This window comes from Sceloporus undulatus, chromosome 5 (assembly GCF_019175285.1).
Source record: "Sceloporus undulatus isolate JIND9_A2432 ecotype Alabama chromosome 5, SceUnd_v1.1, whole genome shotgun sequence".
Classification (NCBI taxonomy): domain Eukaryota; kingdom Metazoa; phylum Chordata; class Lepidosauria; order Squamata; family Phrynosomatidae; genus Sceloporus; species Sceloporus undulatus.
In genome coordinates, this window is record NC_056526.1 from 39,114,849 (window position 1) to 39,134,019 (window position 19,171).

The following is a 19,171-nucleotide window of genomic DNA, read 5'->3' on the forward strand; positions in this document are numbered from 1 at the left end:
AAACACTCCCTATAGAGAATGTGTGTGTGTGTTGTGTATTTAAAAAACCATTTTTGTCTTTTATATTATAGGGCCTGTCTAAAGTCTAAACTCTCGAATTTATTTCTACTCACTTCATATATACCCATACTTAAATATACATATCTATATATGAACATATATTTATTTGTGTGTTAAATCCAAAACATTCATTTCCCTCAATAAACTCCTATAAAACATGTCTATTCAGGGCTAGACCCTCTCACCACTACAGTTCCAGGACCCCCCCAACCAGTGGCTGGGGGATTCAGAGATTTGTAGTCCAACAAAGGACTTTAAAGCAGAAGGAGCTTTCTTAGCTCTCTTGCTCAGATGCACTCTTTTCAATGTCAAGAGAAACAGAATTAGGATTTCAGCATGCCGTTCAGTGGTTGTGTAGTTCTAGTTTGTATGGAATTAGCTGCTTATTTCCTTTCCACTTACAGGTCCAGCAGATACCAAACCTGAAGCAGCCATGTCTGAGCTGGTGCCAGAGCCCAGGCCAAAGCCAGTGGTGCCAATGAAACCTGTTGGTATTAATTCTAACCTTCTGGGCTACATTGGGATCGACACCATCATAGAGCAAATGCGCAAGAAGACCATGAAAACTGGATTTGACTTCAACATTATGGTTGTAGGTAAGAAAGGCTGGGCATAAGGGGTCTGTGATGAGAGCAGAGCTTGCAAAAATTACTAATTTTGAACTACAGTTATTTTGGACTACAGGAATTTGCAGTCCTGTTGGTCATCAAATATGCTAAATCAGGAAGGCAGAAAGCAATCATCCAGATTAATTTATATACTGTTTTGACCCAACACCTTCTCGTCTTCCAGCAGCAAGGCTAAAAATAGTTCTACTGAAAGGGCTGTGGCAACTTTTGTCCATTTATTTTTCCAGGACAAAGTGGGCTGGGAAAATCAACACTTGTGAACACCTTATTCAAATCCCAAGTCAGTCGCAAATCTTCAGGCTGGAACCGTGAGGAAAAGATTCCCAAGACAGTGGAAATCAAGGCAATTGGGCATGGTAAGAACCAGGGCAGTGGGTTCTTAAAGGACATCAGTTTTGTTTCCTTCTTGTCCTTCAAACAGTGTAGAGATAAACTATGGCATGTTATGGCAGGCTTGTGAGCCATTTTCTTCATTGTCTGTGAAGGACCCTGAAATCAAGATGACATAACTGTCATAGCAAGAAAGCAGGGGGAAGCCATTGAAAGAAAACTGCAGATCTTGGTTTCTTTCAGCATTCTGTGCTGCTTGGCCCTGGGTGCTTCTCACTGTCCAGAGGCTGAGGATATGACCACTGGCATTATCCATCATCCTTGCAGTCCAACAACATGTGAAGAACTATATGTTGCCCACTCTTGTGTAAGAAAAGCCACTCTTCAAAGAGGGCTGCATGCATGGATTGTGCAGTGGGGCCATAACGCTGGCTCCCTCTGTTGATGTCCAAGCTTTCTGCAGTGTTTGGAGTTTATCACATGGAAGGAATTTCTCTTAATTTTGAATGAAAAGAAATTGGGGCCAGAATGCATTCACGTGAATTCGCTACTTCAGCGAATTTATGTGAATTCGAATTATTATTATTTATATAGTGCTGTAGATTTGCACAGCGCTGTACATACAAACAATAAATAGATAAGAGTAAACTTGCCTATGGCGTACAATCTAAGAAATAATAGGATAATACATATAAAATACATAGCAGTACAGGAAATGGTTCAATAAAACAGGCAACAAAAAAGAACATCAAATAGCAAATGATAATCACGCAATGCCTGGGAACACTTCTCTGAAAAGGATGGTCTTCAACTCCGTTTTGAAGCTGGTTAAAGAAGTTATGACCCTTGCTCGTGGGGAAAGAAGGTTCCAGGAGTGAGGGGCAGCAAGTGAAAAGGGACGAATTTGAGATGGGGCAGAGAATTGCATTCGAACTGACTTCCCATTGCCCGAAAATAGCTTGCCATTGCCCGAAATTGTGTGTGGTAGTCTATCACACAATAACATGAAACCCCATGATTGCGTTTGGACTGACTTCCCATTGCCCGAAATTGCGTGTGGTAGTCTATCACGGATTGCCATTGGATTATACCTCCAATTTCCCTTGTCTGATAACGTCCTGTGTCTGTAGCATACATGTACAGACCTTGATCCCAGGAATGCTTACAAGCACAGAGGTTAATATAATTACTCCCTCTTCTATTTTCTGTTCACTGTACTTAATGTTAATAGTCACAAAGTGTTGTGTGTGGTTACATTGTGCCTTATTTTGGTGAACAGTTATTTTTGACTCCATAGAGCTAATGATGTTTTATTATTTTCTTGTATGTAAAATTGCCAGGGCTCTACACACAAACCATAATGGTGCCATTGTAATACAGGTTGAGTCTCCCTGATCCAGAATTCTGAAATCCAAAATGTTCCAAAATTGTCCACATGGGTGGCTGAGTACCCCTTTGCTTTCTGATGGTTCAGTGTATACAAACTTTATTTTATGTACAAAAATTATTTTAAAATATTGCATATAAAATTACTTTCAGGCTATGTGTATAAAGTGTATATGAAACATAAATTAATATCATGTTTAGACTTGGGTCCTATTTCTGAGATATCTCATTATGTATATGAAAATATTCCAAAATATGAAAAACTCCAAAATTCTAAACACATCTGGTCCCAAGTATTTTGTATAAGGGCAACTCAACCTGTACACCAAAAAAGCATATACACTACCCCCTTCCATATACTCATGAAATACAACATGCTGAGGCCAAAATTTTGCTGTTAATTCTAGACTGTAATCTGGAAATCAACCAAGTGATTATTGCTTACGTATGTACAATTTTGTGCCTAATTTGGTTGGAATCAAGCTCTCTTCACCCAGATGGCTGAGGACATCAATCTGTTTCCATTTGGCAACTTTAAGGCACATACACACATACACACAACTGTCACAATTACTGCAGAAATGTTAATTTCAAAGATTAATAACAGCAACATTTCTCTCTCAGTTATTGAAGAAGGTGGTGTCAAAATGAAGTTAACAGTTATTGATACCCCTGGATTTGGTGACCAGATCAACAATGAAAACTGGTGAGTGTTTTGCCCCTACATTCTCATTCCCAACCTCTATTTTTCCTGAAGAACTCAAGTAAGTAAACAGAGGGAGAAAGGCTTCAAACAGACAAAATTTCCTTGTTTTGAGACAAACTTCCGTCAATCTGTGTGGGAGGTGGATAGTGAAGGGCAGTGCATGCCCCAAAATTCCAGTTACTCCACACTACAAGGTTGAAGCTATACTCTGTATATAGGTTAAAGGCCAGCCGAGAAAGTTCAATGTAGAAAAATAAATAATGAGCAGTAAAAATAGACTTGTTGATCATATATAAATGTGAAAAGGCTATATAAAACAAAGAATAGTGGATATACAATCAGGGCCCACTAGTGGGGTCACAGTGTGGGCCACTGTGATGACAAAGTGGGGAAGAGCAGGAAGCTCATATATGTTTGAAATAAATTTATGCTGAAGAATTTTCAATTTACACTAAAGAATCGCTCTCAGGGATTAAGAGTGTTAGCACTGGTGTCTGGGGAGAAGGGTTGCAGGCATCAACAACCTACCAAAAATTTATCACATTCCCCTGTTTTCAGGTCTAACAAAACTATGTTTTAAATAAACAGACAGCCATTCTATATCTCATTCTGTCCTCAGAATTGTCAGAAAGGCCTGTCCCTCCTGTCTTGCCAAGAGTGAAGCAAATTTTGCATAGCAGGTGCTCCTCCTAACAATTGCCAGAGCCAAGGGAACTCCTGAAATGCAGACAGCTGTGTCGATCCATATCAGCATACTTGTTCTAGCACTTTTCATCTTTAGCAGGAACAGTTTTTTGGTAAAGTTAATGTGTTTTAATTGGTCATTAAAGATGAAGAAAAATGCAAAATTATTTGGATTAGAACAGGGATATTCTCATCTAAACATCTCTGTCACACACTATACTGTTGCAGGGAAAATCCATTACAGTTAAACAGCTACAGTTAAACTCAGAGGGAACAGGAAAGCCTGAAGAGTGTGGCAGATGACCTTATTGTCTCCCTAAGTCAGAAAAGGGGCTGATGCTTCAAGCTTGCAAGCCCTGGTTTCCTTACATCATTGTTATGTAGGATCTAGGACTGTAAGTGCAAACAAACTGATGTACATAAGACAGAGACTATTTGTGAGGCTTATAATATAATAAAATTCTAAGCATGTTATATTTTTCTTTCTTCTTTTCCTCCCTGACTTTCTTAGCTGGGAACCCATAGAGAAATATATCAATGAGCAATATGAGAAATTCCTGAAGGAAGAGGTGAATATTGCAAGAAAGAAACGAATCCCAGACACAAGAGTTCACTGTTGCCTCTACTTTATCTCACCTACAGGTCACTCGTATGTATCACTCACCATTTCTTGTGTATGTCCATAAATTGGTGGGGGTAGATCTAGCACCAGTGTGTCCATGCCCAAAAGCCTGTTAGCAGTTGTGTGCATAAACATTGCAATAAACCAACCAGCAGACCAAGGTCATCACAAGTGTAACACATGGTGGCACATAGCATGTAATAATTGAGGATCTTCTCTCACTTTTATACCAAAGCAAAGCAATTATATGCCTTGATGGAAGCCTGATAATGTCATACTGCTAAGACCAATGCTGAATAAGGACTTCCAGAGAAACATTTCTGTTCCTAATTGTCTAAATTTGCCTACTGCTATTATTAACATAAGCTTTCCAGGGCAGCTTGCTTTGCAGGTTGGTTAACTCCAGCATGAGCATTCCTTGCAACAATGGGAAATCTTTATTTGCTGATGTACATTATTGATTATCAAGGTCCAGTGACTGGAATAATCAAGTTACAGATAATGTTGGTGAGGGGAGGGACAGACCGCCCAAAAGGGGCAGCCTACCTGCCGCCGGCCTAATTTCCTCCAGAGGGAAGCTGCAACTGCCAAACCGTGTGGCTTCCCTCTAGTCTAGAGGAAAAAGAACCTGGAAAAAACTGGTTCTTTTTGTGCTGCAGGGCCAATGTAACGAGTGCACCACTGACACACTCGTTATGTAAGCACCATGCAGCAGTGTGTGGACACTGCACAGTGCTTACGTAACAATGGCGGTGCCCATGTACACAGGGCGCCGCCATGGTTATGGCACCATGTCATTTTAGGGTTAGGGTTGCCGTGCGGTCCCTAATCCTAAAATTGGCACAAGCACGGCGCTTCATGCCCATTTATATCGGGCCGTAATTAATTATAATGACTCTTTTCTTCAGAATGAGAGTGTAGTAAAAGTACATCTTAAAAATAACATAACAAGTCAGAATGAAATATTCTAGTGGTGCAATGGTTTCTAGTTACTTTTTAAATTTAGTTCTTTTTAAATTTAATTCTTAAGAACATTTTGGGACATGGATTACATGCAGCCCCAGGGTTATTTCTGAGGCTTCCTGAGGCTTCTTGAGTACTCCAATTTTCTTCCTCCAAATTTGGCTCTTCTGGCCTTAAAACAGATTGGGGAGGTCTAAAAACACCACAGAATTGCACCCCATTGCCTGTAGGGGCTATAGTGCAACCTTTTTATGAACAAAGGTCTAAAATAAAATAAACAAATTCAGGATGCAGGGTGGCATGGTTGTGGACCTTCCAAGGATCCCTGGAAGGTCAGTGTGTTTCAGTAACTCTCAGCAGTTGTCCACCTCTGTTTTATGCTATTCTCCTATCAATCCTAAAGGTTGGGGGCCAAATAATGAAAAGTAACAACCAACGCAATGGGCAATGTAAAAATTTGCTTTGACAGCGTTGCAGTGAGCAATGACTACGTATTATTTTCAAAACACTATGAGTAATGGGAATGAATTACTTTTAAAATGTAACTTTCCAAGCTTTGTTAAGACTATGCTACTTTCTTGCAACTACACACTCATTGGGAATCTCCTACCAGTCAAGAGTTTCCAAGTGCTTACTTAGCAAAATAGATATCTGTGTAGCCTTCACACAACCACATACACCGGAATGCCCCCCCTTTCCCATTTCTTTTTCTTTTACCTTGTACTTTGGGCTTTTCAGTCTCTTTGTTTTCTCACTCTTTCTTTACTGCCCTCTCTCTGTATAATATTTATTTAAAACCACAACAAAGGAGAGGTCTGGAACCACAGAGAAGTTGTCTGACCTAGAAGCTATATAGAGGATTTTAATTTGGATGTCTCTGTGTGGGACTAACAAGAAGTTATGCTCTCCTGCATTTAAGACTGTGATGGTGTTCTAATCATCTTCTTCCTTGGACTGTAGCTTGCGACCTATAGATATGGAATTCATGAAACATCTGAGCAAAGTTGTAAACATCATCCCAGTAATTGCCAAAGCAGATACCATGACCCTGGAGGAAAAAACAGAGTTCAAACAGAGGGTATGTATCTCCTTAAGAAAGAACCGTCCAGTAAAATCCATAAATGCATGCATTTTTTCAGAGCTGTGCCAAAAATACTCTGCTTGTGTAGCTTTTCATTTTGAAATGTTTCTCTATTCAGGTCCGCAAGGAATTAGAAGTCAACGGAATTGAGTTTTATCCCCAGAAAGAGTTTGATGAGGACCTTGAAGATAAGACAGAGAATGACAAAATCAGGGTAAGATGCTTATAACTATGATCACCTGTTGACTATTAGCACAACTCTATGTGTGTTTACTCACAGATATATCCCACTGACTTACCCCAATGTAAGTGCGTATTTTGCGGCCCATATCAACTTCATTTGGCTACGGCCAAATTAAGCTGGTGACTTTGTGCTGAGATGATATAGCTAACATTATCAAGTTAGTGCTAGCATTTCAACTTGTTGTTCAGTATTAATTTATGACAATCCTGTTGTGAATTCTGTTATGCAAATATACTGTTGGGTCCAAGAAAGTTCCTATAGGTAGCAACCGAATGGACAAAATTAAAAGAAATTAATGATGTACAAACCACTAGTGTTCCAATTGTTAACACACTTACTGGGGATTAAGTTCTATGGAACAATTGTAAATATACATTGTTTAGGATTATATGCTGATCTTTGACCGTAATAAATATTTATCTGTTTGTCTATAAAGGAACATGTTGAAGGAATGAGATGTAGTGACAGAGACTGAAGCAATTACAGACAAAGATAGGGAAGACAATTAACACAATTACTATCCTCCTTATGAGCTACACAAATTAATTTCACTATGTATTCTTAGCAGGAAAGTATGCCATTCGCAGTTGTAGGGAGTGACAAGGAGTATCAAGTGAATGGGAAAAGGGTCCTGGGCAGGAAGACACCTTGGGGAGTCATTGAAGGTAAATAGATAATGATTCTATTCTGTCTATATGACCTATTTTGGGATATTATTAAGTTGCAGATGCATAAATGGCAAAATCAATAGGTATTAAAATCATTCCATTTCTAACCATTGCCATCCCTGGAATTATCAGGCATCTCCTCTTTTTGTTTAAATGCAATCCATTAACCATTAATGGTTTGGATAAATGAACAGTGGGTATGACTACCCAAGTTATCGAGGATATATTGACTAGGGATACTTTCAGTGCTAGACCAAATGTGTGCAATTTTTCTAACTAATTAAAGAGTAGTGTAGATAGCAAAAATAAAAATTCTGTATGGAAAATTACAAAATTATAAACACGGAGAAGAACTAGATACCTATGTATAAGATAACTGACATGTGTATAGGTAAGATGTATGATAGCTAGGTATCTGGGGATCCTAAACTTCACAATATAATGCTGTGGGAAGATGGACATTGGATCTTGGATACTCAGAAATTCATGAAAATAAATTTTCTATCTCCTCCTCTCCCTTTCACTTACTGCAGCTCCTGTCCAGTGAGCCTGGGGATGCATCTCAGCTCTGTGGAGTGGGGCATAAAGAGCTGAGGAAGGGAGAAATGTCTCAAATTCACTTGGGTCCGATTCATTACTTATAAACATACCAAGCAACAGTATTGCTCTATACAGTACAGTTGACATAAGATCACATTTAGGCTTGAATTCTATTGGCTAGTCCTAACTAGAATAGACCCATTTAATCCATTATTGACCAGTGAATAAATCACCACCGAATCTCTGGCCGCCATCAGTCTGGGCCCCAGCTGCCCTCTGCCGGCACTTTTTGGAAGTCAGAAAGCTTTCCGGCTTCTAAAAAGTGCTGGCAGAGCACAGCTGGGACCCGGCTGGGACCTGGGCTGATGGTGGCTGGCGTTTTGGTGGTGATTTAGTGTGCAACAATCCCTGCCTGCATCTAGGGTTGCCATAAGTCAGGACCTCCAAACCGGGACAAATGTAGGACAAATGTAGGACAAATGTAGATAAATTTTTTCAAATGTAGGACACATTTTTTAAAAAATGGAGGACACACGAAAAAATTGATGGTTTTTTTAAAAAAATGTTAATCTAAATGCCTGTTTCTTAGGCATGATCAAAATGGAGGACATTTGGGCATTATTTCTAGACAGATGGGAGAAATGGACTTCCCTTTCTGGCAAAACACCCCTCCCCCATTCCAAAACACACACAACAGCACATTTGGGCATTTCTCATGGCTTTACTTAACATGGCTTCTTGCATCAGAGGCTTATTCCATAACCAAACCCTTGGGTTTAACACTTAGCATGGTTTAACATGACTATGCATATTGAACATGTCAAGGTGGTTTCACAGTTCTTGCACCAAGTGTACTTCTCAGAAGTGTGTACTTGGTCAAGGGGCTTTGGTTTTTCTTCACTGCGCATGAGTTTGTAAAAATCACAGCAATTTACATTGGCCTTGCCTCAGAACCAAAACCACACAGAAAAGGCACTTTGGAAAGTCACACTCTCTCGGCTTCTGAAACAGTGCATGCATGCCTCTCAAGCTGACCTCTCATGCATGCCTCTCAAGCATATCATCTTCATCATCATCATCACCACCACACTATCACTGTCAAAGTAAGGGAGACTTGTTAGCATTAAAAGCACCCCCAAAAAACTCACCTTGAGGCCTCTCTGGCCACTCACTCACCACCTCCTTCCCCTCCTCCTTTTCCTCCCCCTCCTCCTCCTTCTTCTCCCCCTCCTCCATTCGCCTGGGAGCTGGGGCGGAGGAGGAGGGTGGCAAGCGGTTGGGTGCAAGGTGGGGAGGGTGGTGCGCAGCTACATGTTTTTGGGCTGCACCTGTGCTGGGAGGGGCCCGGGGGCCCCAAAATCAGGAAATTCACGGGTGCAGCCGGGTTATGGCAACCCTACCTGCATCTTGCGTCCTGACTGCAGCCCTGGAGGATGGAGCTAGTTTAAAATGTTGAGTGATAAGCTCCTTAATTTCCCTCCATAGCAACCCCAAAACCCGAGGCTCTGCAAAAATAAATAAATAAATAAATAAAAATAAATAAAAAAAGGCCTCCTCATGCAAGGTACCTCTGCCAATTTTCTAGGGATCCCCTCTAAGCCCCGTGTGAGAGTGCATGTTTTGCTTGCCTGGTTCTGCATTTTTTTCATTGGATGTTAACCCAATCAAATTACAAACAGAGGAGTCACTGGGGGGTGCAGACTGCACTGGGTGACACCTCAAGGGGGGGGGATGTTACCCCTCTCCGAAATTGACACCCATGTGCTGGCTGGAAGAGGCTGCCTTCTGGTGTGGACTGCTGTGTCTCTCCATGGGTAGGCCAGGACTCCCAGACTAAAGGACCTGAGAAGGACTCAGTCCATCTGTGCAGAACTGGCAAGGATGCTGTTGGCACACCACAATAAACTTCTAGAGGGCTCTCCTGTCATCCGATGGTGCCTGGAGCCCTTTGGGACTTGCTAACAGGGTTGGTAGACCAGAACCCACCTTGTCCTAGGACAGTTCCTTTGGGTGCCCCACTCCACCAACCATCAATGGCAAGTAGGCTAGGGTCTTTCTCTTCCACAGCAGCCCAATGTACTCCTGAGGGAGCATTGACCTGGTGGCTCCAAGCCTGGGCTTAATAACAGAAGTTACCACACTGAAATGACACCAGCACCACTGATGTTACTGATTATAGAGAAATGTTGAACCAGGATTCACTATCTCAGACATTATGGAGATAAAGGGGGGGGGGGACCAAAACCAAGCGCTTTACTTTTATTAATGCTGCTTTAGGCAGGACATGACCTTGCTGGTTTCCACCCAGTTCTATTATTCTTTTTAAGGCATAATTTATGTGTTTTCCTTGATTTACAGTGGAAAATCTCAGCCACTGTGAATTTGCTCTGCTCCGAGACTTTGTCATTAGGTGAGTTGATTCACTGTTAAAAAGTGGTGTCTACCGAACTGAAAATAAGTTGTTGTTAAGATCTAAACTGGAAGAAAGTTATTTCTGTTCATACTAGAGCACTGATACCATTCATCATGGCTCATCATCACTCTATGGGTCTAATAAACTTCAGACTTGTTTAAAACAAATTCTAAGGGAAACAAAATGAAAATTGACAAAATGGAAATAGACAAAATGACTAGCACAAAAAATCCTCCTATATATTCTGATGAATTTGAATTGGTAGCGACTAAGCAGTAAAGAGATCTTGAAATTGTTATGAATAGCTCAATAGCTCAGTTAAACATCAACCCACTGACAATGGAAAGAGTACTCTGGATAATTAGCAAAGAAACAGAAACTCCAATTGGAATGCCGTTTATAGTTCCGGCATCTTAAAAATATGCATTCTTGATAAGGACATCCTAGAGATAGAAAAGGGCAGCTAAAATGTTTGAGGCATTCGAACAGGGGAGGACAACTTCTGTCAGCCCTAGTTAGCTTAGCCAGTGGTGAAGGATTATGAGAGTTCTAGTGTAAAAATATCAGGTTCCACAGTCCCGTGCCACACCCCCTGGGTTAGAAGGAAAGGTGCAATATTCAGGATTTTAAAGGAAATTAGAAGGAAGATAACCCCAAGGAGGAGGAATATGATTAAAAAAAATTACATGTGGTATGTAGGAAGTGGTAATATAAGATTCCCCCCCCCCCTTTCTTATGTTAGTATTCAGGGTCACTCAAAGAAATAGATTGGCAGAGGATTCAAGAGAGTGGTACAAAACTGAGTGCATAGAATTCATTACTGGAAGATTTGATGATGGTGCCGAACTAACATAATTCTCAGAGGTTAAGTTGATGCTAATTTTGCGGAGGAATAAAATGACCTTGGCCATTGGGATCTAAAAATAGGACATGTACAACCTTCAAACTGATAAAAGAGTACCAGTAATATTGCATGAAATGGTAAATTAAAATTGTTTAAACAGCTACACAGGTGCTCCTGTGCCTGCATGTTATAGTAGATGTACCCTCTTTCACTTTTTTGCTTGTGTGGTCTTCTTTTTCTGCTGTTCCTCAGGACCCACCTTCAGGATTTAAAAGAAGTAACACACAACATCCACTATGAGACATACAGGGCCAAACGACTGAATGACAATGGAGGACTCCCCCCAGTGACCGTAGAGACAGAAGAAAACCACGAAAGTAACCTGTGAATGACCCATCCTGTTGTCTGCTGTCTTGGAATCATATCCACTATTCCCCCATCCCTTGATTTGAATTCAGGCCTCTTTTAGAAGCATGTGGAATATCTTTTGTGTATACAGAAGGGGGAAGAACGTGGGACATGACCCTCAACTTTCTCCAAATGTCCCCATCTTGTTCTACTTCTATTATTATTATTATTATTATTATTATTATTATTCAAATTTTGTATTTTGCACAGCAGACTCTAGTCTTCCATTGTATTCCAGTATTCAGTTGTGCATCCTGACTGTGGAAAATGTTTGGGTATTCTGGAAGTGGTAAAATATCTGGGATCATGTGAAATGCCCCCAGAGGAGGAAAAAATGAGATCAGTGAGGAGTGTTGTAAGCACTATGGAGGAAACAGAAAGCCATACTTTGGATGCAAGTGTCACTGGTCTGGAAGAGATTGGGTTGCTTTGCACTGTGATAGGTGGTTTGTGTCATAGATTCACTTCTCAACATAGAAGCAGGAAATATAGATTTAGACTGGCATCTTAAGCACTGTTGTGTGGTAGTAAGTGCCAATGAAATCAATGGGAGGGATTTGTTTCCGGGTAAAATGTGTTTAATTAGAAGTAATGTGCCAGTGTGGAAAGATGAGATATTGGTCACTTTGTTTTCATGAAAAGACTGATTGGAGACAAAGTTGTAGAGAGAGAAAAAAGAGTTGATATTTGATTTGGAAGTAATAGTTTTCTTGGTGTGCTAAAAAAAAGAGCATTTTGTGAAAAGAAACCTTTCAGACTGTGGTGCAAATATTTTTTGTTAGGTACAAAGATCACTTTTAAATCACCATTACATTGTCAGATCTCTTGGTTCTGCCATTGTTAGAGCTGCGCTAAGAATGCTTTATATAAATAAAGACACATTACTGTAACAATCCTCTTTGGATTGTTGCAGCAGGTAGAAACATGAGAAGTATGACATGTTCCAATTGTGCCTTTTCTCCCTCTGACTTATTGACTATGAGGGGATAGCTTTCTGCTAAGCAGAAAACATCATAGGCTGGGAATATTAACTCCCAAAGATCCCCCCACCTATTATACAGGGAGAGGTCCAACAGCATGAAGAGGCTACTTAGGACACAATATGGCATTCTTATTCTGACTTTACTCATGATAGGCCTTGCTCAGGTGGCTTACTCATCGAGTTGTGGGCATACTGCCAGTGACAGAATATATCTTCTGATATCTTTTGTGTCTCAGAGAATCCTGATCCTGACCTTTTATTTTTTTGAAAAAAGTAAGAGCAAGTGCCTAGTTTCCATGGCTTTGGAGGAAAAGTATGAAGATGTGTGGGCATCTGGGGAAGGCTTAGAAAGCAGAAATGGTCTTCTGATGACTTTACTGTCTTGGGCAGGCCCCTAACTGTCTCTGTTACCCTGCCTTTGGTATTTCATATACTTTCTAGAGTGTTAATACTAATGAACAGTATTGTCCCTCCTTTAAAAAAAAAAAGCACCAACCTTCCTCATTCATAAACCTTTTATCAACAGCTGTTCCATTCATTATGGAAGAATTCAAACATACATCTGAGGAAGCAGGCTCAAGTCTATGAAGGTTCATGTTTCCATCTTCTTTCTTTCAGTTCATCTCAAAGGTGCTGCAAGATCCCTTTCCATACTGGTCCATTCATTAGGCAAACTGAGAAAGCTGCCTAAGACAGCAGAACACCAAATTAGGTTGCTTGGCACTTCCGAAAGGGTCTCAACCACATCATGCCTCCCTCCTGTTACTACCTCTCCTGCTTCTTTCTTCTCTCTTCCTTGCTTCATGCCGCTATGCCTCCTTCCCTCCCCCATGTCTTGTGTCCTGCCCTATGCCTCCCAATCCTTCTTCTCTTTCTGCTATACCTCACCTTAAGCCAAAGCCTACATGCTCTCTGAAAAGTGGCTAATGGGCGAGGTGAGGTGAGGTGCAGGGAGAGTGCAACAGGAGGAAGGTGGTGACAGCAGGGAAATGAGATGAGTGTAAAAAGAAAAGTAATAAATCACTAAAGATTAATCTCTAAATCAAAACTCTACAGGAGTTCCTAAAGTCTGGATATTTTGACACTAGAGGGTCTCTTTAGACCAAAGACTTACATAGTTCAGAATTCTGTTCACACAATGATCCAGCAGTTGCCTATAGGAAGTTCACAAGCAAGGCATGAATACAACTGCACCTTCCCACTCATGTTCTGCAGCAGCTGGTATTATCTGCCTTTGAAGCCATCTGATATGGATCTGTCCTACTTTAAAGCCATCCAAGTTGGCAGCCGTTAAATGCAGAATGTGGTAGTAAATTCCACAGTTTAATTATTTCTTGTGGTAGTAAATTCCATAATTTAATTATTTCTAGTTCTACCAAAAAAATAAATAAAATAAAATCTAGTACAGTGAATAGACCTATACACAGTATTTCAAGTGTGGTCAAACTTTGGATTTATATAGGGATGCATAGCACTGGCAGTTTGGAAATAATTTCTAATTATTTCCATTGTGAAATTTACCTCCTTTTTTGCTGACTTGTACACTGGGTCCATATTGTCATCTAGTTATCCACCACAGCCCAGTGTCACTCATTCCCATCAATAGGTGTATATGTGAAGTTGGATTTTTTAAAAATCCAGTTTGCATCATTCACTTTGAAATGTATTTTGTTACTTTGATGCTCATTCCCCCAATTCAGAGAAATCCAGTTGGAGCACTTTACAGTCCACCCTGCCTCCATTACCAGTTACCATCTTTACCAGTATTAATGAGACAATAAAACAGACTTATAATCTTGTAACCTTTGGTACTTATGTTTATGGTTGTCAATGACTAAATATGACCTCTAAAACCCACAAGCCAGGCAGTACCTCAATTGAAGGCTTTATGAGACGCTGCAGATCACAGTGCTGAGAAATGACAACTGTGGTGCTTTCCTGGCTGTGGAGCATTTTGAGACAAGCAGCTGCAGTAGAACCCCGAGAAGTCTCTCCAGCTGCGTGTCTCCGGGCAACTTGCAACCAGGAGAGCAATGTATCCCAGCACCCTGATCTGCAGCACCTTCAAAACCCTTCAGTTGGGGTTTTCCCTTGCTTAAAGAGCTACATTTGGGCAGGGATGTGTGGCATTGGCAGATTAGCTATCATTGTAGCTACATCTGAAAATACAGGATCAGTTCACCTTAAATAAATTGGTGTCACCAGCAAACATGGCCACCTCACTGCTCACCTGCCATTATGAACAAATTAAAAGGCATCAGTCCCAATACTGGCCCATGGCAAACCCCACTGCTTACATCCTTCCATCATGAGAAATGACCATTTGCTCCTCTTCTCTGCTTTCTATTCTTTAACTAGTGACCAAATCATAACAGTGATCCTCCTCTTATCCTATGCTAAGTATGCTCAAGCTTCTTGTTACCAGATCAACTCTCACCACTTGTTTATTAATGCTGTCACGTAACTCTGAAAGGTTAGAGACAGGAGCTGACTTTGCAGAAGCCATGCCAATGCATTTCCAATTAGCTTGTTATTCTATATTTAAGTGATGTAACTAATTCATGCAGTGACTTCAGATCTCTAGATAACTGTCCTCCATAGCTTTAAAAAATATGTACAGCAATGATGAGAAAAGTGTTAACTTCTAGATGTTGACAGACTATAACTCCCATCATCCCTCACTGTTAGCTGTGTGGCAAGGGGCAGTGGAGTTGCAGTCTAGCAAAACATGTTCCTCGTGTTAGGTATACAGATGTTCCCAGATGGACAGCTCATAGTATTACCAATCAAAATACACTGTGCAACTATTTGATGTTTTCCTTTTTTTGTCTGGAAAGTAAAAAAGATGGAAGAAATATTTATAAAACATGTTACAAATAGAAAATAATTATGTCTGAACCTCCTGTAAAATTCTGTTAATGGGTTAGGATGATTGTGCAATAAACACTCCATCTGGAAGACCCATAGCACCTATGCCACTTCCACATTTGTTTCCATATTGACTTAACTGTTTGCTATCAGACAATATTCAATAGAAATCTATTCTGATAACTATCGCTGTTTCAAACTCAGACTCAGTGGGGATACAGAATAAGGGCATGCTACTTGATGAGTCAAAAGTCCCAGAACATTATTGTTCAGGCAGACATCAAAAGTAGCTTATATCCGTGTATCATGACATTGCCACATGAGTAAAATCTTTGGACAAAAGGTCTTTCTGTTATGATCTACTTTAAGGAAGACAGATCACTGAGAGAGGCTTTAATTTTTTTAATTTATTCTATTTAGAGTACCTTATTTCTTTACCTATCTGGCTTAGCCACTGAAAGGCCAGTGAGATCAGCAAGTTTGGAATGTGCTGAACCAAGCATCATTTATACCATAAATAAAATGAGCTTGCCGATCTTAGCCTGTCCAAGTGGATTTTTGTGAATGCAGTATGATTTCTAACTTTCCATAGAATTTCAAGAGTGAGATCTAATTGCATGACATATCTGAAGAAGACTTGTAAAGCCATACAAGTCATCTATGATTGCAAGAGCTGCAGGAAATACATGTTGTTACTATAGTCTTTTCAAAGACTTCTTTACGATAAGAATTATCACTGTACCATAGTAGTTAGAAGCATTGCAAGTTTTTTTTAAAAAAATGTATAAGAGTGCAGTTCTTTACATATTTACTCAGAGGTGAATTCCACTGAGTTCACTGAGGCTTTTTCCAAAGTGTGTATAGAATTGCAGCTTAAGATGTTCTAAGTAAAAGCAAGTACACTGATATCCAGCTTGGGTATTGGAATTATAGTCAGAAACTCAGAACTGATGTAAATTAAAAGAAGTTATCAGATATTCTTGACTGAAGCGTGCTTTTGTGGAGGCTGCTTCAGTATCATGTTGGTCTTCTCATATACATCAGCACCATTAGACAAAGCAGGACATCTGTAGAATTGCTGCTTCTGTACCTGCTCTTGATTGGCTGTTTGGTTGGAGTCAGAGGGGAGGAAATGGAGTGGAGAAGTTATACTGTACTGCCCTTCAACCTGCATCAGCACTGTCTTGCTTAATATTTGAGGAAAGCCTCCAGAATGATGCTAGAGTTGATGCATATCAGCTGTTCTTCACCTTTAAGCAGACCATTTCTCCAAAAACTAGAAAAATTCATTTGGTTTCATAAAAAATTCAGTGGATCCACCCTTCTCTTTTGTTAGTAATCAGATGTCAATGCTGCCTGTGGTCATCTCAACCTCTGACAAGTGTCGATTGTACTTATGGATTAACTTAACTCATTAAAGCTTTTTTTTGGTAGAACACCTTTCTAGGCAAAGGTTTTAGACTTTTCTAAGAACTGCAGTTTTGGTCTATGCTTATGATTTCCCTCTCCACATCTAACAGACAGTTAAGAATATCAAGACCATTTCATAGCTGAATGTCCTTCCAAAATATGATCCACTGTTTGGACTAGTGCACACAGTACAGCTGCCATGTGGAGAGCACATAAATATTGCTTAAAGTTGAGTTCAAATTGAATTTTGTAGGTTTTTCCATGGGTAATTCTTTTTTTAAAAAAATTGAGTGAAACTAGAACATCATAATATATCATTATCTATGGAAGTGCCTAAAATATACTCTGCACTAGAAATAAATAAAATGAACAGGCTCCTTTCTGTAGCCTTGCAATCTAAAAAATGACAAAAGGAGAAGGGACTTGGAGGGAAAAATTAAAACCTTTGTACTAACTAAACTAGATTAAAAGCCAAAACTAAATAGAGTATAACAAAACTATGCAATAATTAATCTATGAGTTGGGGGGGAATCAAATAGAACATTCCCTCCCAGCAAATAGAACATTCCCTCCCAGCAATTTTTTAAATCATAAAACTTTTCCAGTCCTGGAAGATTCTAGGAAGGGCTGTTTTAATTGGGGTCCAGGGCCCTCAAAAGCCCTCTCAAATTGACATATGAAAGTGTAAGTGAACCTCTGACCACCATTTCATTTCTGAGCCTGAAGTGGATTGGACATTAGACATTCAACCAGATCTGGGGGAAAAACTGGCTCTTGCCCTGTTACACTGTTTACTGTTACACTAATTTACTGTTTGATGAAGGAGAAAGGGGCTAAACAACCGGTGAAATATCTCCTGAGGGTTCTTTAGTCTCTAGTATGTTACCAAATTTTGCCTAAAGTTTATCACTGGCCCTGAAATGGCCCCAGTGTGTTCTAAAACGGCATGCGCGTGGGCGCGCACAGAACGGGATGGGGCCAAGACCCCCATTTTATCGCAGCTGGAATGCCGCCTTTGCTGCCGGGCGTTCCAGTTCCGTCCTCGTTCCGTTCCAGAGGCGCCATTTCTGAAACACTTTTAGAACAGTTCTCAGAAATGGCGTCCTCTGGAAAGGAACGGGACACAACTGGAACGCCTGGCGGCAAAGGCGGCATTCCAGCATGCGATAAAATAGGGTTCTTGGCCCCACCCGTTCCGTGCACCCCGTCATGGTGCATGTTTAGAACGCACTGGGCCCATTTCAGGGCCAGTGCGATAAACTTATGAGTTTACAGGGATTTTTTTTGTGAAAGCATAAAGTGAAGGATTAGAAGAATTTAGGTGAAGCCAAAAATGTTCCAAAAAGCTGTGTGTGACGTCTCATTTTAGTGTCACCATACACAAGCCCTCACAAATCCAGACTTGACATATGGGTTACAATTTTTTTCCAAGACACCACGGAGCATTTTTGAAACACTTGGCATTATTGAGGAAACTGCCATGTTCTGACAGCTGATCACATGGATTAAACTGAATATATTATTATTATTATTATTATTATTATTATTATTAATCCCCCCCTTCTCCCAAGGCTGGGACTTCACTTCGCAGCTGTAAACTTGTGCCTTGCCTATGGTCATACTGGAAGCAGTTGAATTTTCCAATGGTACAAAGGCTTTTAATGCCTAGGCATTTAAAGGTTTTTTTTCCTCCCTGTTTCAAGTATGTGTGCTAAAAATCATAATAATTAATCCAATTCATTTGGTAATGACATTTACTAATAATAAACAGAGCAAAATATACAAGGCATGATGCTATTGTCCAGCGAAGGGGTGGTGTACATCCGCCAGACATGAAAAGAGATTTTTTTATTTTCTTGCTAATGTAAACTCTAGCACTATAGGGCATGTTTTACCTTGGGACCAATAGATTTCAGGAATGAAGGAAATCTGGTCGTGGTATATCAAAACTGGAAGAAGTTTTAATGTTGAACCATTTCTGCTGTTTCCACTGTAAAGAGGTAACATACTCATGTTTTTTTTTTCATTTAACTTCCAGTAACAGATCAGTTAAAAATTCCTTCTTCATGCTGAATGGAGCAGATTCTTACCTTAAGAGACTTCTCTCACTACTTACTAATCAATCTGTTGTATATCATGGAATAAATGCTGGCTACAGTGGGAAATCAAAGATCTGTATGCATTCTATGTCAGTGTAGACTTATCTTTTTGGATCAAACTGTGGGAGTATCAGGTGTTCATGTTATTTGGCAGCAGCTAGCAGCTAATATTATATGAAATTTATTTTTTCCTTCATTCAAAATCCATGTACTACTTAGGACACCTAAAGTATT

General features: G+C 40.1%; 1 protein-coding gene across 5 annotated transcripts in view; it reads left to right on the forward strand.

Moving 5' to 3' along the window:
* SEPTIN3 (septin 3) overlaps positions 1 to 15,575 on the forward strand; it is a 32,753-nt gene extending 17,178 nt beyond the window's left edge. For 4 of the 5 annotated variants that reach the window (XM_042467759.1, XM_042467761.1, XM_042467763.1 and 1 more), the window contains exons 2-10: positions 465 to 656; positions 917 to 1,045; positions 3,030 to 3,111; positions 4,307 to 4,444; positions 6,341 to 6,458; positions 6,580 to 6,675; positions 7,271 to 7,370; positions 10,272 to 10,323; positions 11,423 to 15,575. In XM_042467759.1, the coding sequence (XP_042323693.1) occupies positions 465 to 656; positions 917 to 1,045; positions 3,030 to 3,111; positions 4,307 to 4,444; positions 6,341 to 6,458; positions 6,580 to 6,675; positions 7,271 to 7,370; positions 10,272 to 10,323; positions 11,423 to 11,558 (1,043 nt within the window). In that variant the 3' untranslated portion in view covers positions 11,559 to 15,575. The remainder of the gene's footprint in view (positions 1 to 464; positions 657 to 916; positions 1,046 to 3,029; positions 3,112 to 4,306; positions 4,445 to 6,340; positions 6,459 to 6,579; positions 6,676 to 7,270; positions 7,371 to 10,271; positions 10,324 to 11,422) is intronic. The other variant, XM_042467760.1, reaches the window with a different exon arrangement.
* Positions 15,576 to 19,171: the final 3,596 nt, after the last annotated feature.